Genomic DNA, 21,090 nt, shown 5'->3' on the forward strand with positions numbered 1-21,090 from the left:
CACATAATGGCTTTTGAAAGTCTCCTATTCCCTGCATAAGGCTAAATTCCCAAGAGGAGATTTTGCCTCTTTTTGGTATGTCAGGTTTTAAATAAAGCTACTTTGTTCTGGAAACTTCCTGTGTGCTCAGTAACTTGGCTTTGATAAAATTTTATTGATACAGTCATGAGCAGATTACATGTGTTTTTACTGCAATTCTGTTGCGGAAACGTGATAAAAACTCGTGTTTTTTTATCTGCAGATTTTCCACAACTCATTCAGGTTTACGGTGAAAAATCAGCAAATAAAACATATTTAGAATAAAAGAAATTGATATACTGCAGGTTGTTTAAAAAAAAAAAAAAAAAAAATGCATCGTCGGTCATCGTGGGTAGGAGATTCCTATGTTTTATAGTACTAGCAAAATGAATGAGATTTCTGAAATCACATGCTGCTTTTTTTCCTTGCGTGTTTTAACGCATTGATGGTTAAAATATGCAAGGAAAAAAAGCAGCATGTAATTTCACATTTCCCATTGATGGGTTTTTAAAAAAAAAAAAAAAAAAAAAAAAAAAAAAAATCTGCAGCATGTCAATTCTTTCAGCGTGTTTTTTCCCCCCATTCATTTAAATGGGTGAAAAATGCTGCAAATAAAAATGCAGCTAAAAGTGCACGTAAAAACACCTAAAAAAAAAAAAAAAAAAAAGCATCAAAATCACGTTTTGTGTGCAGCATTTTTGCTGCCAACACTTTTTTGTTGCAGAAAAATCCGCTGCAACTAAGTTCATATGTGGCGTATGCTCATAGAGTGATTTTGCATGAAATATTATGCATATATTACACGCGTATATTGTTGTATTTTTAAAGGCAGATGATTGAATGGTAAAAAAAAAAAAAAAAAAAAAAAAAAAAAAACCAACAGCAAACAACTGAGAATGGACATGCTGCCATTTTAAAAAACTGCACCACAACTAAATAAAAAAAATCCTTAAGCTATACTCAGACAATGCCGTTGCCATTCCAGCGGTGTCCGTACTTCCTCTCTTGGGTATTGCATGACATTATGTCATGCGATCACTGTAGCCAATCAGCACTGGCTTCACGCTCCTCTTCTACTGACGTAATTGATATCTGGAGGAAAGGAGAGCTGCAGTTGCTCTCTCACTTCCTCCAGATGTCTTGAATTGTCGGTAGGAGATGAAAGCGAAGCCAGTGCCGATAGGTCACAGGGTTACGTCATGCAATCCTCGAGAGAACAAGTACAAGTGTTGTTATTTTACCAGGGGGTGTGAAACAGAAGGGGTTGTCTGAGTAGTAGACAACTCCTTTAACTTTCCTTAGATGACAGGTGATAGGAGTTTGGAGCATATTTTGACTGGTCAGAGCAGTCTGTTCTAGTGTGCATTTGTACATCCCAAATACCACAAAATAGTGTAAAGGTGGCAATTTTCTGTGTGGTACAGGTAGAACAAAAACTTTAAAAATATTTATTTTCAAATCCAAGGAAATATTGCCACATTTCACACTGTCAGAGCTATACACCACTTGAGAATGCTCCCTTAAAGCTTTAACGAACCGGTTTACTTTTCTTTTTGCGCTTTTAGGTTTTCTTCCCCATGTTGCAAGAGCCGTAACTTTTTTATTTTTCTGTCAATATAACCATACCCAGGGGGCTTCGTTTTTGTTAGAAGAGTTACAGTTTTGAATGACACCATTCATTTTACCATATAATGTACTGACGAAACTTGAAAAAAATTGTTCAGCGAAATTGTGAAAAATTAACAATTCCATCATTTTCTGGGTTTTGTTTTTTACGCAATTCATTGTGCACTAAAAAAAAATGACCTGGCAATGCGATTCTCCAGGTTAGTACAATTATGGGGATACAAAACCTGTTCATTTTTTTTGTTACTTTTTTGGCGAAAAAAAAAAAAAAATCTGAAATTTGTTAAAAAATAAAATTTTGTATGTGACGTCATTTTCCAATACCCATAAAGTTTTTATTTTCTCATCTATGGAGCAAGTTGTGGGCTTACTTTTCCGAGTGATGTGCTGATGTTTCAGCTCAGCAGTGACATCAGCGCAGGTCCTGAAGGTCACGTGACCATCAGCTGAGCGGTGACGTCAGCGTAGGTCCTGAAGGTCAAGTGAGCGATGACGTCACAGATCAGCTGATGGTCACGTGACCGTCAGCTGATCGTAAGCCCACCAGGGCAGATCAGATGATCTTCAGCTGATCAACCCCAGTGACCTCCTGCAGCATATATACTGACAGGGGGTGATTTTACACCCCTGTCAGTATACATTGCTGTATTCTACAGCAGTGACATCAGTTATGGCTGATGTCACTGCTGTAGAAGTGACACGAATCGTCGTGGGACACTCGGTGGTACGTGGACTGCGTCGTTGACGGCGGACAGGTGAAGAATATGGTTGTTTTTTATTTTATGTTTTTTGTTTCAGGAAATAGAGCACTTCGCGGAGGCGTGTAATAAAAAAAACAAAAAAAACTGTAGAACCATGTGTTTTTTTTATTTCATTAAAATACTTTATTCTGGCCGTGTCTTTTATTGAAAAAGCGGCGACCATTTTACTACACAGTTAGTAAAGGGGGCGTCTTAACTGTAATCTAGCCAGTAAAAGGCTAAAACAAACAGCTGTGGGCTGATATTAATAGCCAGGAAACATTGTTGGCTAATGGCCCCTTCCCCGGCTACTAATATCAGCCTCCAGCGGTCGGCTTTCCATCTGCTGTGTATAAAAATGATGTGGGAGACCACACCATTTTATTTTTACATTTTTTTTTTCCCCATTTGCAGTTCTGTGCCCACGATTCTGACGTAGCAGCGCTTTGGACGCAGCAGCGCTTTGGACGCAGCAGCGCTTTGGACGCATACATTTTGCAGCAACCAAAACGTTGCATTCTATTGAACGCAGATAAATCCACGGGTTAACTGAATCATGCGGATTTACCGCATTCAATACTTGCTAGTGGTCAAATTTCTGTTGCAGAGACTAGCGACTCCGCACGAGAATTTGACATGCTGCGGTCCTGAAAGGCGTGCAGCAGGTCATTGTCCACGGGTGATTCGTAGCCTCTGATGCACGCATAGTGGACATGGGATTTCTAGAGATCTCATCCACTACGCTGTAACATCTGGACACTGCGGGTTTGACGCTGTATCACACAGCGTCAAACCTGCAGCGGCTCCTGATCGTGGCCACGTACCTAAACTCACCCGCAGCATGTCAATTTCTGGAGCGGACACACCAGTCTCCGCTGCAGATTTTGACCGATTGAAGTGTCATTATATGCGGTGGATTCACATTTACCGACAAAAAAAGTGCGGCATTAGAACACCGCGTTTTGGACGCAGCAAAAATAAGCTGTGTTCAAAGAGCTGCTGAGTGCTGATCTGGGGTACATAGCAGCTAACAAACCAGCTGTGAGATGTTATTAATGGCCACGCACCAAATTTGCCTAATGGCACCTTCCCAGGCTAAAAATAGCAGCTCACAGCAGCCACAAAAATTACATGAATAGAAATGCTAATGAAGATTGGGTGAATGGGACAAGCTGACACCTAGTTCTTTTGTTTGGTTATGACAAGGTATCAATCAGACCTTTTCATGACCAAACTTAATTAAAGTAAAGTAAAGCGTTAAATAAACACACAGATACAGTGTAAACACTTTATTTGAATTACAACAGACACATTCTTTAATCATTCAAATTAACCAATACACTCACCCCAGTTCTGATGGTAATCTAAGGTTTAATCAATGTCCCACCAAACAACTTTATCTCCAAAAATCATTCATTCATTGATGTACAAAAACGCTTCAAAAAAGCATGCCTTTTCCCTGCCAAGGAGAAGCAGAAATGCACGGAAAATTTCTGCTTCAAATATGTATCATGCGCACATAGCCAAAGGCTGCATGAGCTCATCACCAGCCAGTATTTGTAGTGCTTTTGGGTTCGGTGGAGATTTAAGCAGTGTAATGTTTCATTTCCACTGAAGCAACTAGGTTTCGCCAATGACGTTCTCTAGCAATAACAGTTGATAGAGTTTGATACAAAGACGTGAGAAACAAATACATTGTTCTCCATTAACCAAGTGTGTCATGCACTTTACCTTGAAGAAATTCTTATTCCTTCCTGGTATTTTTTTCAGTAGCCGCTCTACAGTTGATTGGGTTCTCAAGTCAAGCCAAACTAAATAGAAAAGAGAATACAAAAAAGCACACAGATCTTGCATTACATGAGCTATTATTTAATGTAATAACGCAACCTAAAAGTCTATACAACAGTGAAGAATGTGTAACTGGCAGTATTGACCGATTATAAAGAAAGTTGCTAACAGTATACAAGACACATTTCTATGTATGAAAATAAAAGTGCAGTTCATTGCCTTTATAAGAATAAGTGTAATGGAGTGTAGATGTTACCTTTTTAGGTATAAGGGAACCTGTCATGAGAAAAAACGTTATTAACTTGTAGATATGGGGTTAGTCTGCAGGTTAATAGCGTTATGCTGCCCGGCGCCTGCACATAGCCGAATGCAGGGGGGAGAAAGTGAACTTTATACTCAGCGGTGACTGAAAAGGGAATGCTGCTGAGGAGAATAGAGAGCAGCAGCTGTAACCGCACCCCTGACCCTGACTGACACTGGCTTAAAATTGAGACCAGCGGCCAGTCAGGGCCAGGGGTGCGGTTACAGCCGCCGCTCTGTATACTAGGAGCGGTGACTGAACCCGCACCGGCGATGCCCCTGTGACTGAAAACGTGCCCCTGGCCTTGACTGACAGCTGGCCCCAATGCAGATTCAGAGTCAGTCAGGGCCCGGGGTGCGGTTTCAGTCATGGGGCCAGCGCTGGCGTGGGTTTAGTCACCGCTCTGAGCATGCAAAGCGGCGGCTCTAACAGCGCCCCAGGCCCTGACTGACAGTCGGCCCTATTGCCGGAGGCGAGGTTACAGCTGGCGCTCTGTATACTCAGAGCAGTGACTGAACCCACGCCAGCGCTGCCCCTGTGACTGAAGTGTGAATGCTGCTGGGGAGAATAAAGTTAATTTTCTCCCTGCAGCGTTAGGCTACGCGCAGGCGCCGAGCAGCATGATAATACTATTAACCTCGAGATTAACCCCATATCTGCAGGATAATAGCGTTTTTCTGGTGATAGATTCCCTTTAAGTAACTTCTAATCATTTTATCTTTGCTATAACCAAAATTAAACCTTACTGCACAGACTTCCTGATGAGTCCATGCTGAAATACAGCAATCAAACTAAAAAGGCAAAGCTTTAATGTAAAGTCTAGAGGAGTGGCTGAACAGCAGCCTGAGCCACTGGGAGCCCATACACATATAAATGATTGGTCATCTGACCGCTCCCTCATATCAGACATAATCATCTGACATCTAAGAGTAGTCCGATTTCCATGGACAGACACAATGGAGACGATGGAGACATTTTTTTCCATCTTCTCCTCATCCAAGAGAATTGGATCACACTGTTCTCACTGTGATCAGAGTGTGACTAGCATAATTGACCAATTTTCATCTCATCTGCACCTAGCCACAGGCCAGTGTACATGCTGTTGCTGCTTTTCCAGGCGGCCTGACAAAACTATGTAGTTAGGAGGCTTCAGCTTTGTAACAGCAGATATGGCATCACAATAGGTGTTGAGAATTTACAGCGCAGCACAGATTAATCATTGACGTCTGTGGGTTCTCCACCTATGTGCCCCAGTTGAAGTTTGTAATAACAAACAATACGTTGATCATTTACCTTTTTACCTTACTTAGTCATCTAAATGAAAACCTTTGCACTTCATTTGCCATGTTGTATCCGACAATACAGAACATAAACAATATTAGAGCAAAATTCTGAAATAAATGAGGATTATAGAAAAAAACAACATCAACCTACAGGCGATATCCCTTTATATATGCATTTGTATTGCAATGGAAACTTGGTCAGCAGTTATTATACAGCTGAATTGTTGTTCAAAGGGCAAAGCCTGGGTAATAAAAAGGTACTATCCCGGAGGGGCCATGCAAAGTGCCACATAAAAAAATACTTCTTTGGTTAAAATGTTTCTATGGCTCACAGCAGTGGGTAATATATTGCATGCTGTTTTAGCGCGGCTTTTCAATCTGGATGATTCCTACGAAAAAGAACTGTCCACCAGGTCAAATAGTAGCCCATCCTTGCGCTTACTTTGTTCCTTACAAATTAGTACTAAATATCCATATCTCTGGAACAGTATGGCAATTTTTTTTTAATTATTTTTTATTTTTTTTTAAAGGGAAACACAAAGAGGAGGACTGAGAATAAAATAGAAGCAAAAACTGGACTCTTGACCTGGTGACAGGTTCTGTTTAAGCAATGCATTAAAACAAAGCTAAAAGAAGTATAGCTATGTAAAAAGGTGAAAAAAATACTGTTTTTAACATTACAATGTACAGCAAATACATAAAATCTAAAAAGGAAGGTGGTAGAAAAAAAAAGTTGATTAGTAACTAAACTCACCTATAGCATTATATAGAGGTTCTCCGGTAGTCTTATCCCATACCACAGTAGTTTCTCTCTGATTACTTACTCCAATAGCTTAAAAAACACAATGTATTTTCAATGTTAAAGGCAACATAACAATGTCAATGGATAATAATCAGAAAGCTTTATTAGCTGTGCTCAGTGTTAAAGAATAATCATCATTTTAATCTGTTTATCATAAAAAAGTACACTTGAACATAAGAAACTTTGTAATATATCTTATTAGAGAAATCCGTGTCTTTCTCCACCAGGACTGATCAGTCATTATCACAATTCTCAATTCACAGGTAAAATTTGTCTTCAGTGACTTTCCCATTACAGAGATAGTAGATGACAGTTGGTGCATGTAACATTCTATGGAGAACGGTAACTTGTTTCAAGAGAACTTGCTGTAGAATGTATTCATCTGCCTCTAGCTCCTCCACTCCACTCCCATATTTATAACATTTTAACAGCACCAACTGCCATCTCCTGTCTCAGTAATGGGAAAATCTATCGCCACTGAAAACAGAATTTACTCATAAATTAAGCATGATCGATCAGTCCTGGTGGAGAAAGAAGCAGATTTCTGTTACGAGATATTACAAAATCACTTATTTCCATGTGTACTATTGACTTATGAAATGAAACAGTAACCATTTCATATGTACTAATTCCATGGGAAATTTGTTTCAAGGATAACCACAACAATTCTGAGAAAATTGTTGTTACAAGGCAGGATAGCCAAATTTGTAGACAGCAAAAAGCCCACAGCCAGTAAAAATAACTGTGGTCAGTCTGTAGTTTATTGCTGTTTAGCATTTGAAACTATGGAAAATAGCATGTGGCGACACTCGCCAAAGGAAACATTACTTTACATTTCACATAGAACATGGTTAAAACTAACCTTTGATATTGGTGATGTCTATGCTAAGCTGGGTTAACTTCTCACAGGTTTTTTCTACACATTCATATACGGACTGTAAAATCTCTTTTGGATCTTGTTCTACCCACCTGAAAACATAGAAGCAAAGACATTCAACTTCAGCATTAATGGGAACTTGTCATATTTAAAATGGGTCTGATCTGCAGGCAGGACAATATAGAGCAAGAGGAGCTGATCAGGTTGATGTATATTGTTGTGAGAAAAGATTCAGCAAAGTTTGCATTTTAAATCACTGAGATCCATGGTGTTCGTATTCATACGAGTCCAGTGGGCGGTACTATTCATTGATTGACAGTCTTCTCTGTATGACTGTGCATGTAAAGTTGGCTGTCAATCACTGAGTAGGACCGCCCACTGGACTCAAACTCTAAAAAAAAAAAAAAAAAAAATACAAGTCATACTGAATCTTTACTAATAAACCTGCTGATCAGAATGATATACTTCTCCATTCCTTGTTGTCCACAGATTGGACTGCATGCACTACATTGCTCCCTTTAATAGCAAATTATATCGATTTTAAGGATCATAACAAAAAGAATGGCGGTTTAATTTTCATATGATCGGTTCACATTCAATTGTTTTCAGCACGGATTGTGTTTCTTTTTGACAGTCTGATAGACCTATTGCAAGTAAAAAATCTGGACTATTGAACAGATCACACTGGACACCATAGAGATTACATGGTTAGCTGGTTCTGATGAGGCTGGCAGGTTTGGCTGGCGATAATGTAAAGTGTATGGGCTTTTTAACAGTGAACCTATAACTTTAATCTCCGAGAAGACTTCTTTCTTACAGTACTTGTTTACTTCAAGGCAGATATTTAGCCAATTATTTTTAATTGGTTCTCTAATAAATTAGCCGGTCAGATGAAGAGTTCCCTTTACATCTACACATTTTCATTCCCTATTTATCATAATTAAATAATAACACATTACTGTTTGCATGCTGTTTTCTGAATCCGCTCAAATTTCTTTTCAGCTGGTAAAAACAGAACGATACTGGCCACCTCCTAATTAAACATTGAGCTTAATAATTTTATTAGAATATGTGAGCTTGCAATCGGTCTCATCATAGTTAATATCCAGCAGCGGGACAGCAATGTTTTGTCCCTTTACTAGAGACACAATAAAAACAATATATTCATTCTGTACTTTTAGTGATTCATAAATTACCCAAATTCCCTTATTATTTGTACATCAACTCCCATTGCAATAGTTTTTATTAGGGGAAGGAAGTGACAGACCGCAGTCAGAGAGGAGTTACGTAGACTTCATGGGTTAATGATTGCATCATTGTCACACAGCAATTTCTCAATGAAACAGCCCATAATATGAATGCCCAATCTTCAATAGATTGGCAAATTTTAGTCTTATTGAGGGTAAAAACAATTACTATCCTAATATTTCTTTACAGTAGTCAGATCAGTTTTACATCAATTTTTTGAATCTCATGCATAGATAGTAAAAGAACTTTGGCAACCTTTACTCACCTCTAGAAGGAGCCCAGGGACATAGTGCAAATTAATAATACATTGAAATGTGTTGTCCAGTCTTTTGCTAAAAGTCTGCATTCACTCTATGTGACTACAGACTTCTGAATACTTACAGCGCGCACACCACACGCCGTCAGGTTTCTCCAATGTCTGCAGTGACAGCAGGCAAGCATGCTACTGCAAGTATGTGATATGCATATATGTCGTCACATACCAAACTAGCCTTGCTTGGCCTCACTCAATTCAATTGTATGGAGTAAGGCCGAGCACGTCTAGTTGGAATGTGGCAGGAACTATGCATATCGCATACTTGTAGTCACATGACCATCCACTTTCGCCGCAGACACAGGAGTTTAAGAAGTCTGCAGTCACGTAGAGTGACTACAGACTTTTAGCAAAAGACTGGACAACCCCTTTAAACTTAGTAATCCAACAGTATGCAATACACTGCTAAACTCTCTATTACTTTGAAGGCAATCAAAATTAAAAAAAATAAATAAGTAAAATTGGTAGCTCTATACAAAGTTAGGCCTTGTTTCCATAAATTAGTTGTATTTGGATGGATGTAGTATTTTCTGATCTAGAAAACTATGGGATCAGCTCCAGAATCAGTCTTTCGACAGCATTTCTGTACCATGCTGGATAGAAATAAAGCAGGCTGGCTGGATAAATGGAAATTAGCCCTGAGGGAAAAGCAATAACTGGGACTTTTCCACTAGTTATTAATTTCTGTTCATACAAAGATATTCGTTTAGAGGTCTACGATTCAAGGACATAAACTAAGTTATGGATAGCTATGGTTTTATTTCTTTGCCTGTGTGGATTGGATGAGTAGTTATCGACAGCAGGTGAGAATTTCATGTCAACAGCACCTTAAGAAATCTATTTACTTAGAAAAATGGTGACGTGTTCAATTCTTATTTCACCTGCTGTAAATGAAAAAGGATCCAACTTATGTCACGTACCTAATTCCACTTTCTGGAAAATATTAAATTAATCTTAATTCCACAGTGTGAGCTAGAAGCGGGTGCTTATGAGTCATAAATACAGCCATTGCGATAAACCTCCTGCCATGCCTTCACTAGGGATAGTTTTAAAAAAAATGATAAAAGGTGTTGTCCACTGCTTGAACAATTTCTAAAATAACAACACCTATATTCAACTCAGGTGCTGGCACCGTTCCAGCGCTGTCGACACTGGCTCTCCCGGGGCTCAAGTGACATTGTTAGGTCATGTGATTCCTGCAGCCTATGAGCACTGGCTTCACTCTCCCCTGCTTCAGACAAATCAAGACATCCAGAGGAAGTGAGAGCTGTGGATGCCCTCTCACTTCCTCCAGATGTCAATTATCTCAGCAGGGATCGTATAACAATGTCAAGTGAGCCCTGGGAGAGCCAGTGCCAATACTGCTGGAATGAATCAAGCACCAGAAGTGTTATTACTTTACTGGGTGGGAGACATAGGGATTCAGAAGGGGTTGTCAGAGTAGTGGACACTTAATATAAGGCCAACTACATTTTTATGTCAAATCTTAGTCGTAGGATACATTTTAGTCTATCTGGGTAATGTAATAACTCACCCTTCTTTTGGAAACTTCTGTTTTATCTCCACTTGATGATGACTTAGCAGTTCAGCCGTTTTTGCATTGAAGACCTACACAAGATAGAAACATAAATGTGCAATAAGCAAAGAAGAAAGAAAAAATCTTGGATTCTGTAAGCTAAAAATTCTTCCAGCTGGATAGAAAACATTGAATAGTAATAGCTGATGACAAATCCTAAAGTACCATGAATACAGAAGTTAAAGATCATTGAAAAACATTTCTGATTAATACTATATATCTAGAGGGCAAATGGCATTGTGCGACTGCTGCCAACCTTTTTTTCCCTGTTATCCCACGTCAGCGCAATGCCAACACAGCTTTGAAATATCCAGAGTGGTTGCAATTGATACTTGATCCATCAAGCACTGTCAGCAGACACCATGTTGTTAAGAACTGTTCTAATCTAAATTAATCAGGACATCACATCTAAAATTACTTACCAACCAAACTAAGGGCAGAGGATGAACAAGGAAGCATGGCATGACTTAGGCCAATAATGTCAAAGTTTGGGACAACACTATCTTATATCAAAGTCTTGGACAACATACAACCTAGGGCAAGGGAATAGCAAAAATAAGTTTAGCTATGGATTTGTAACATGAAATACACATGGAAAAGTTATCTTGGACTTAATTTTTTTTCTCTTTGGGGCTAAGCACTTATCAACAAGTAGTTGCTAACTGTCTGTGTCGATCTTTCCCGGCTCAGAACCGTCACGGACTGCTCCGGGCAGTGATTCTTCTGTTTACTGCTATCTCATGTCGACAGAGCAGTTCCTTCTCTTCCGCTTTGCTCTGTTGACAGGGAATTAGAAAGGGTGGGGGTAGGGAGGGGTGGTCATTGCCAAAGCCATGTTGATTGACAGCCAGCTCCTGCTGCATTAGGCTGAGATGGCTCCCAACTAGTGTGTCCTCGGCAGTGACGCCCCCTTGACATAGCAGATCGGAAGGGTAAAAACTGCTTAGCTGATGTAATGTCACGAGAGACAGAGGAGTCGTTGCCAGGAGCAGACCGTGACACTAAGCCAGGAGAGATCGTCACGCAGCAGAACAGACAGGTAGTTAGCAATTACTTGAAAATAAGTGCTGTGCGTCATAGAAAAAAATATTAAGTCCCGGATAACCCCTTTTAGGTGCACAGGTCTAATGAGGTTTATTGAAACACTCAAAGTGTTTAACTAAAACATATCTTTTGCCAGTTAGGACTTTAGTGAAAAACATGCTTGTTAGGAATATATCTCAGTACACGTGGCACATCCCAAAGTGCAGATACATACACAACACACCGCATGTTTATTTTGGCTCCTTGCCTTGCAGGATATCAGCACAAAACCTGAAATGTCATTATTGTCCCATTATGGTATGCGTCTGTGTTATTTAAAAGGCCAGTCTATTTACTCCACAACTGTCCAAGGACAACAAGGGAGACTAATTGTTGGACATGAGCCCAGACGGCAAACAGCAAGAAAGATGTGAGTGGGAAAAAAAAGAGGAAAAAGATCTGATAAATTGACACAGAAAATGTAGTTGGGCAATTTTATGGATATATTCCAAGTGGAGGTTTTCTATTGCTCATATATCAGGTGTTATTTAGAAATGGGTAATCGTAGATAACATTGTCAAACAGTCCCGGAGCTGTGTGTTCAGAATAATTACTATAGAGACAAAACAATGTCTAGCATTTACGATACAGTAGGTCTGCACTTAGTTTTTTAGGTGCCAAAATCTGGATAAGTAAAAACTATCTGCAGAACACAACCGTTGTTTCCAATTGGAAAAAAAACATTGCTTTTTCATATATAAGCAGTTTTTTTCCCCATGGAAAACAGTAACTATCCTGAGAAGTATTGTGCAGTTGCAATGACCTACATGTACTTTTATTAGATAACAGTAAAGTCTATGATCAAAATGTTAACCACTGAATAAATAATATGAGAACAATTGTTCTGATCCATGGAAAGGGTTCTCAGTGGTCTTAAAGGGGTTGTTCGGTCCAAATCGATAAGTCTGCAGTCACTCTGTGCACTTATGAATCCCCCCTGCGCTGTGTGCTGTGGGGATTCGCCGGTTTCTGACGCAGGACCGAATGTTTGATACGAGTTATACATACTACCAGCCAGTGGGTGCGGCCTCATTTCCATACACTTGTATGGAAGTGTATAGAGGACACACCCACTAGACAGGCCCTGGTCGGGAGCATGTATAACGCAGACATGCCCACCGGTCCTGGGTCAGAAACCGGCGAATCCCCCCCAGCGCACAGTGCGTGCACTGGTGGGATTCATAAGTCGAGCGATGCGCAGAGTGACGCACACATGCCCACCGGTCCTGGGTCAGAAACCGGCGAATCCCCCCAGCGCACAATGAGTGCACTGGGGGGATTCATAAATCGAGCGACGCACAGAGTTATCGATTCGGAATGGACAACCCTTTCAACCAATCACTTTCATTGACAGGACAGCTGCCGCTCATGGGGTTCAAAATGCTGACATATAGTGGGCAAATGTATTGAGCACAGGATCCATAAGTAAGTATGAGAAAAGACTAGAAGACAGGGATAAAAGAAAGCTTGTGATACAATCTGGTATAATATCAGGAATGACTAATACTACGTATAAATTAACATTTCTAGTTTATCACCTTCAGATAAAGATTGATCTTTGTTATCGAAAAACAGATTGGCACAGGTGAATGAGCATGGTAGCGCGTGTGCTAACATACTGTGAGATGCTATGTAGGAAAGCACAAGATGATTTCTTTCTTTGCATCTAATGTGTGAACATGGGCGGAACACCACATGGTCATCCTCTATATCTCTGAATTCTTACACTGACGCACATAGACAAAACAGAGAGAAAGGACATCTGAGGTGACTGATGATGTAACTGCTGCTTTCTGTATGGTTCTAAACACACGCACATCACGTATTGTGGATGCCCAGAAAAACATTATTTCCGGATCAGTGCCTTCATTTTTCTAATTGGAAAGATGGAACAAGCTGCAGGAAGCAATGAGGTTTTGGGCAAAGCATAGTGTGTGTACGGAATATACATTTTAAGAAAATATACAATACTTGATAATGAAAAATGATCCAGGCTCTCCAATTGGATAGGCCATCAAACTATGGATTACTGAGAGATCAACCCACGAGACCTCGGAGGACAATTAGAACCAAGGGGTCCAGCTTTGCTGGAATGCCCCATGGCCCTTCATTCTTTATCTAGACACGCCAACCATTTGGTACTACTGCTCACTAAAACTATAGTACCACATACTAGATAATTTATCACCAAAAGGCTTATAGCTGTAGACCAAGTACCGAGGGGGTCTCTCACAGAGCACAGCGGACCGAGGACAAAGGATACTAGAGTCAATTTGTTGGGGTAACACCTTTTTACTAAAGACTGGAACTGGGTTGCCCCGGCAATGCAAATAAGGAACAACAATAAACTCAATATAGCTAGGACCCCTGCGCTACACAACCTGCAGGCCTAGGATGTACTAACAACAGAACTATAATTTGCCTACCCAGTGGTTCCACCTAATGCAGTAACCGAGCGTTACCCAGAGGAATGATGTAAACGGATGGGTGCACAAGGCGGACCGTACAAGGCGGCCCGTACAGTGGTGTAGTGCAAAAGTTAACAAACGTAAACAATCTCTATGTTTACAATACAGTTATACTAACTATACACCATCTCAGTATAGGGTGGGGAGTCTCTAACTAAGGTTCACCCAAGACCTGCCTACAACTAATGTCTTTGAGAACTGGTGTTTGGCGCTAAACTATTCCTGCTATTTGCATGTACCAACAGGATCCTGTGGTGATATCTGAGCTCAGATCTTACCGGCAGGTAACTGCTCTCTGATGAAGCTGGAGTCTGAGGAGAGGGTCCTGCACTTGTCACAGGAGCACAGTTTCAGTCTGTAAGGCTAGCAGAGGGTCCTTCAGTTTCTCAGATGCCCGGGCGGAGGAATCCAGCTCTGCATCCAATAACTGTTGTCCCTTCAAGGTAACTCCTTCTCTCTGGCCAGAGTCACAGACAAAACTTCTCTTTCAGGCAATGCTCTATCACCATCTCGGCATGCTGCACATACCAAGCTCTTGGAGTGCAGCTCCACCATTTCTCTCCTCTCTCTTCTCTAGCTCCTCTTTTTGCTGACTCACACAACAAGTTCACCAAAAAGTTCCTTTCTTTTGGAGGCACAGGGAACTCCAGTGACTGGAGGCTGATAAAGCAGCAATGTCCACACAGCTCACTCTTACATGTATATGGCACTGAAATATATGCAAAGTGCTCAAAAGTAGGGTGCATGAGCTTCGTTCCTACAGGAACATCACAATCTGTTGCAAGAAGTACAAGCGAGGTCTCTATGAATCGCTTGCAACAGGAGTGATCAGCAGTGATTGGCTCGTCATTTATGCAGCAAAGTAGGGAGCTACAAAGCATGGCACACATACAGCCAATCTTTTTATGAATGACATCATTGCTCATTTGTTCAATTGGTTGGCATGTAATGCTGAATTTCTGCTGTACGAGATCGTAAGTGATTGATATGCGTTTCAAAAGCTGGGTCCATGACAAATAGATGGTTCATGGGTGGAGACATTTTTTTTTTTTTAATTTGACTTTCCATTTTAAAAATTTTAGGTGGAAACCTGATTTAATATAAGTAAATATAAGTGAATGGCATAAAATATCATTGTTACCTAAAAGCTGGCATATCTTAAAAGGAAGATCAATCATACACTGTAGAATAGACGAAAATTACGTTTTCTTCTTTCAAAAGCGATTTTGATATATGAAAAAGCATCTGGTGTTGTACAGTAGTTCACTATATATTCATTAGGATGTTCTATTCAACCCTCTCTAATGACATGTCAAGTAACGTGTACAGGGTTGGGCACAAGAGTGAATTGTTCTGGGCCATCTAACAAAACGATTTTAGATAATTACTAGCCTATTAGTCCATGACAACTAGAGGTCTTATTTTTTAAGGAGTGGTTACACATCTGAAAAGTAAAACTTTGACTTAATTTATCCAGTCATTCAAAACTGTTAAAATATGAATTTTTATAAAATGTCAGGTTTAAAAGAAAATAAACATTTTTAAATTAGGGCTACATACAAAGTAGCTTGATTTTTTTTTATTTTTTTAGATGCATTGAAGTAATACAAAAATTATGTTGCAATTATAAATATATTCTAATAATTGAAAGGTCAGTACGAAAAACAACATTATGCTGTTGGGGGGCTTAACTATGACGCTAAATGGAGAACGTACAATCACATCCTATTAGTCAGTGCTAAACTGTAATTTAACTGCTGTCAATGAATACAAGCACTTTCACAGAAGGTTAAATTACGGCACATTAGTCAGTCATTGTCATCCAAGGTTCTCGGTCATGCAGTATTGCTTCACTCACCTACAGGATACATGCTCAACAATTGCACCATTATGCAAATACTCAACTTTGCTCAAGCAGCCATTGAGAAATATTTAAGCAGTAATGGTGAATTACATGAGTTCACAATGTCTCTAAGGCTTCAGACATCAGTGATCTTTCACGCACAAAAAAAAAAAAAATGGTCAAAGCCTCAGTGTTTTTTTATTCGATTTTCATCAGTGTGTCAGTTTTCACCATAAATGTTTTTTATCACCATCATCACGGATAGAACATTACATAAAAAAAACCAAAACCCCCCCCACACACACACATCTGAAAGACGTCAGAAAAAAAAGGTAGTATTTTACAATAGTGACCGCTTCGTGATGTGGTTTCAACCACACAAATATAAATTTCCTACCTTTTCTCAAATGGTTTAAAAACACATCTTTTTTTGACTGAGACCTCATCAGTCAAACGTTGATTATGCCTTAATGTTGGTGTAATTATATTATAGAAGAACATTCATCAGGTGAACCCAGTATTCCATAAAACAGAAGAAGAGGCCAATTATGTTACTAAACTAGATATTAATGGTCAGAAAAAGACCTGTGCAGCCTTTGATCAGTTCTGACAAAATTAACTGGTGATTGGCCTGTATCACAGTTCGAGAAGCATTGGTTTAAAAACTTCTAAGCAAAATTTGGGTATAAAGTTTGATTGATTCTATACGTCAAAGACCGTACCGGAATTTCTTGAGTGTGTGAAAAAAAAAAATCTATTGGTTAAAAGGGGTTTTCCACAATATTTTATATACTATGGTCTCTGCCGGACCAAAAACAATTATGTCATGACTACCAGTGAACTGACCGCTGCAGCCACTGATTGATGGACCAGAAGTGATGATGTCCTGTCCAGCCATCAGCAGAGAGGCAGCACTGGACTGGGGTGGACCTTATGATGGCAAGTATGCTTTCTTTTTATTTTTCAGCAGGGTAGCTTCCCACAGATCACTTTAAAAATCAAGTAGGACACACCTTAAAAATATGGAAAGCACTATTTACTGGCTCCCGGTCACCCAGCTGGAACATATATAGATCTTTGCTCTATTCTCCTAATACCACCCAGTGCGCAATATCCATCCTTGCAATACCTTCTCTGCCAGTATCTCATATACTCTGAAGCCAACTACCCCAGCACAGACTCTTTCCCTCCACTCAAACTAACGTGAAAGCCCACCTCTTCAGAAGAGCTGACCCCACCAGGCTCAGACTGGCCCACAGGAGAACAGGTGAATCCCCTGGTGGGCCCTGTGCAGGAGTGGACATTCCATGCCCCTATATTGCCAGTGTTTGGCACAGTACACTAGCTGCCCCTGTCTGTAAATGTTGCATTATCCCATGTTTCATTTAACAAACTACCCAGTTTATTATTATATTGAAACATAGGAAAATGTATGAATAAGGGTAAGATAATATTATATGTAGCTGAACAGTGGGTCCCAAGATTAATGTCAATGGTGGGCTCTTTGCACCCAGTCCGACAATGTTTGGGCTTACTGGTATGGTAATGTTTATTACAATTGTATAAAACAGAGTAATTGTGTTTGTCCTAGTTAATGCCAATCCACGTACATGGGAAATGCTACTAATCCTTTATTGAAGACAGATGAGGCTCTGGACAAATATTTATGACATTTTTCAGTTTACAAACATTTACAGTGTAACATGCAGGATTTCACTAGGAAACAACTATCAATCAGATGTAGGACGTGTCAAGAGATCATGTCTAGTTCCCAACAATGCATTTTAAGCTCCATACAAGGAGGCAATTAGCTAGAACCTTGAGATCTGCAGATTGTTAAACCAAGACTTCTATAATCTATGCTATCATAACAGGGCAAAGTTCGCAAGTACAGAGAAAATTAAATGACAAACACAATATGATAAGAACATAATAAGGTAAGGGGATCTTCATTATCTTCATTAGTCCAGCTGCATGGAGCAGCAGCACCCATGTGCGGCTACCAATGTGTTAAAACGGTGGGCACACAACCTCTGTTCCTTTGATCTATGGTGGCTGGATAAGTTACGAGTGTGGGTCAACACTTTTCAATGTGCAAATAAATAGAACTAAATATTAAAAAAAATATATCTATATACAGGTGCTTCTCACAAAGTTATAATATCAAAAAGTTAATTTATTTCAGTTCTTCAATACAAAAAGTGAAACTCATTATATAGAGTCATTACAGAGTGATCTATTTCACGTGTTTATTTCTGTTAATGTTGATGATTATGGCTTACAGCCCATGAAAATACAAAAGTCGTTCTCTCAGTAAATTAGAATAATTAACAAAAAACACCTGCAAAAAAATCCTACGTGTTTAAAAAGGTCCCTTAGACTGTTTCAGTAGGATCCACAATCATGGGGAAGACTGCTGACTTGACAGATGTCCAGAAGGCAGTCATTGACACACTCCACAAGGATGGTAAGCCACAAAAGGTCATTGCTAAAGAAGAGACGTCTAAGGTCGGACATGATTAACTTATACAAGGAGATAAATACAAAAAGTACGGTCAAAAGCCATTTCACGTAAAATCAATCTGTGGAATAGTCTACCACAAAAGATGGTCACAGCAGGAACCCTTGATGGTTTAAAGAGAAAAAAAACATTGGATGCTTTTTTAAAAGAAAAAAAAAAAGTAATGCTCATCTAAATGTGTGAAATTCACATTTTAAGTCAGATTTTTTTATTTTTATTAAACACTAAACAAGAACAAACCTTTTCCATTTTCGATTGTCAGGCAAAACTGCATTTTTCTGTTTTCATTGGCTGTAAGCCATAATCATCAACATTAAGGCTGCGTGCCCACGATGCGTTTTTCATGCTTTTGCGCTGCGGAATTTCCGCAGCGGAAACGTATCAAAAACGCTTGGTAATCCGCACCCCATGGTCCCCAATGGCATTCCGTAATGTCAATGCACATGCTGTGGATTTTTCCACAGCGTTTCTGCAGCGCTCATAAATCCGCAGCATGTTCATTAATTTTGCGGAAGCGCCGCCATTGACTTGCATTGAGACGCATAGAATCCGTGTCTGTACATTTGTACTCATGGATTATATGCGTTTCAATGTGCGGATGGTACCCAAGTCTGGAGGAGAGGAGACTCTCATCCAGACCTGGGTACCATTGTACCTGTAAAAAAAAAAAAAAAAAGAATAAAATAACAAATAAAGTTTATATTCACCTTTCCGACGGCTCTCTCTGCATGCCGGCAGCGCTGGAGGACCTTCGGTGATATCACAGTCATGTGACCGCAGGCCCTTCACCGCTGTGTCTCGTGATATGCCGGCAGCCGGGAACCAGACAGGAACGAGCGCTGCAGCACACGCCGGGGCATCGGGGGTGAGTATAGCTTTATTTTAAGCATTGTTTTACGGTCACACTATATAAATCCATGCCGGTTGCATGGATTTATACAGTGTGACCTAGTTGTCAAGCACTTTCCAAGTGATGCTAATAGCCTGGAAAGCGCTTGTCAATCTGCATGCGGAAACGCATGTGGATCCGCATGTATTCTGCAGGAAAAACACATGTACAATCTGCATGCGTTTTTTCTGCCAGGGAGATGCAGAAATGCTGCAGAAATTTTCTGCTTCATTTCTGCATCGTGGGCACATAGCCTTACAGAAATAAACACTTGAAATAGATCACTCTGTTTGTAATGACTCTATATAATATAGGAGTTTCACTTTTTGTATTGAGGAACTGAAATAAATTAACTTTTTGATGATATTCTAATTTAGTGAGAAGCACTTGTGTGTACGGTTTGACTAAGAACTCTGACTACAAACCATACATATTTCTAGGTTCTAAACGCATAGGACTTTTTCTCAGGAGGTCCAGTTTTTAACCTTGTGTGTTTTTCGTATCTTTTTATTGGATCAATAAAGTTATTTTTTTTACTTAAAAAAATTTGGCGGTTGAGTGCTGGACAAAATTACCGCTTTTTTTCACAGCTATACAGACAATACAGTAGGGGTGTGCTTTTTGACTTGACGGGGAAGTTTATGAAATGTAAAAATAGCTACAAAAAAATAAAAAATTTTGCCGACTTAATTTACATTTATGGGACTTTTGTTAAATTCATATAAGACATTCTGTTAGAGGTTTAGCCATAATCGTGTCATGACACACACTCATTTTGACACCTTATTACTTAGCAATTCACCTGAACCAGTATATGAGTGGGTTAACTACTAAAGACTAGCTCAGACAAAGTAAAGAGGATTAGATGGAGATAAAGTGCAGATTAAGATGATACTAATTGGCTAGTTCACAAGCTTTAAGATCTTAAATTACTGTGTTTTCACCTGTAAAATGATACCACCACTGGGATGAATTTTGCAATAAAATATAGCCCCCGTCAGTGACCATTATGTAAGCCCCCTTATACCTGAGCAATGAAGGTATACTGTGGGTACGGAAAGTATTCAGACCCTTTTAAATTTTTCACTCTTTGTTTCATTGCAGCAATTTGGTAAATTCTAAAAAGAATTTACCAAATGGCTACAATGAAACAAAGAGTGAAAAATGGAAAGGGGTCTGAATACTTTCCATACCCAAAGTATTATTATGGGTTTAAAGAGGAATAGACTCGCGCTGGATTCATGAAATTCAGGCTACCTGCTGAGCGATCACATTTTTTTGGTTGCATTTGAACTGCTTATTTAAAAGAAAAAAAAAATAGAACAAAACGTTGAACATGGTTCCCTATGGCCCCAAACACATAAAACAACAAAAACTGGGGATTTCAAGGCATGCATCTGCAAAATAAGATATTTTCAGATTAGTGTCAAGTGACAGTAAAGCCACATGTAAAAATGCCCATAGAAGGAATATAGGGGAACATAACCCTTAGTTGCAGGGCTGTCGTCCAACGTTCAAAGTGCAGCAACTGTAATATTACATGTATATTAAACTAACACTATTACATACAATTGAAATCTAAGTGTGCAGAAATCCAATAATATATACACTTAACGATAGAGAAAAAAAGATATATATAATAAGAAGAAAGCTGTTTAAACAACAAATAGGCAAATACTAGAAAGGTTTATATCGGTCATTCATTCCTTAAAAT

At 39.4% G+C, this 21,090-nt stretch overlaps 1 protein-coding gene across 6 annotated transcripts in view; it reads right to left on the minus strand.

Annotated features, from left to right (window-relative positions):
• GK (glycerol kinase) overlaps positions 1 to 21,090 on the minus strand; it is a 71,342-nt gene that overhangs the window by 42,460 nt on the left and 7,792 nt on the right. For all 6 annotated transcript variants that reach the window (XM_073664737.1, XM_073664739.1, XM_073664734.1 and 3 more), the window contains exons 2-5: positions 10,531 to 10,604; positions 7,421 to 7,527; positions 6,511 to 6,588; positions 4,116 to 4,195 (exon numbers count right to left, since the gene is read on the minus strand). In XM_073664737.1, coding sequence (XP_073520838.1) covers positions 4,116 to 4,195; positions 6,511 to 6,588; positions 7,421 to 7,527; positions 10,531 to 10,604 — 339 coding nt within the window. The remainder of the gene's footprint in view (positions 1 to 4,115; positions 4,196 to 6,510; positions 6,589 to 7,420; positions 7,528 to 10,530; positions 10,605 to 21,090) is intronic.

The sequence above is a fragment of the Phyllobates terribilis genome, unplaced genomic scaffold, assembly GCF_046119375.1.
Source record: "Phyllobates terribilis strain yellow unplaced genomic scaffold, ASM4611937v1 Scaffold_2__4_contigs__length_985480577, whole genome shotgun sequence".
Taxonomy (NCBI): Eukaryota; Metazoa; Chordata; class Amphibia; order Anura; family Dendrobatidae; genus Phyllobates; species Phyllobates terribilis.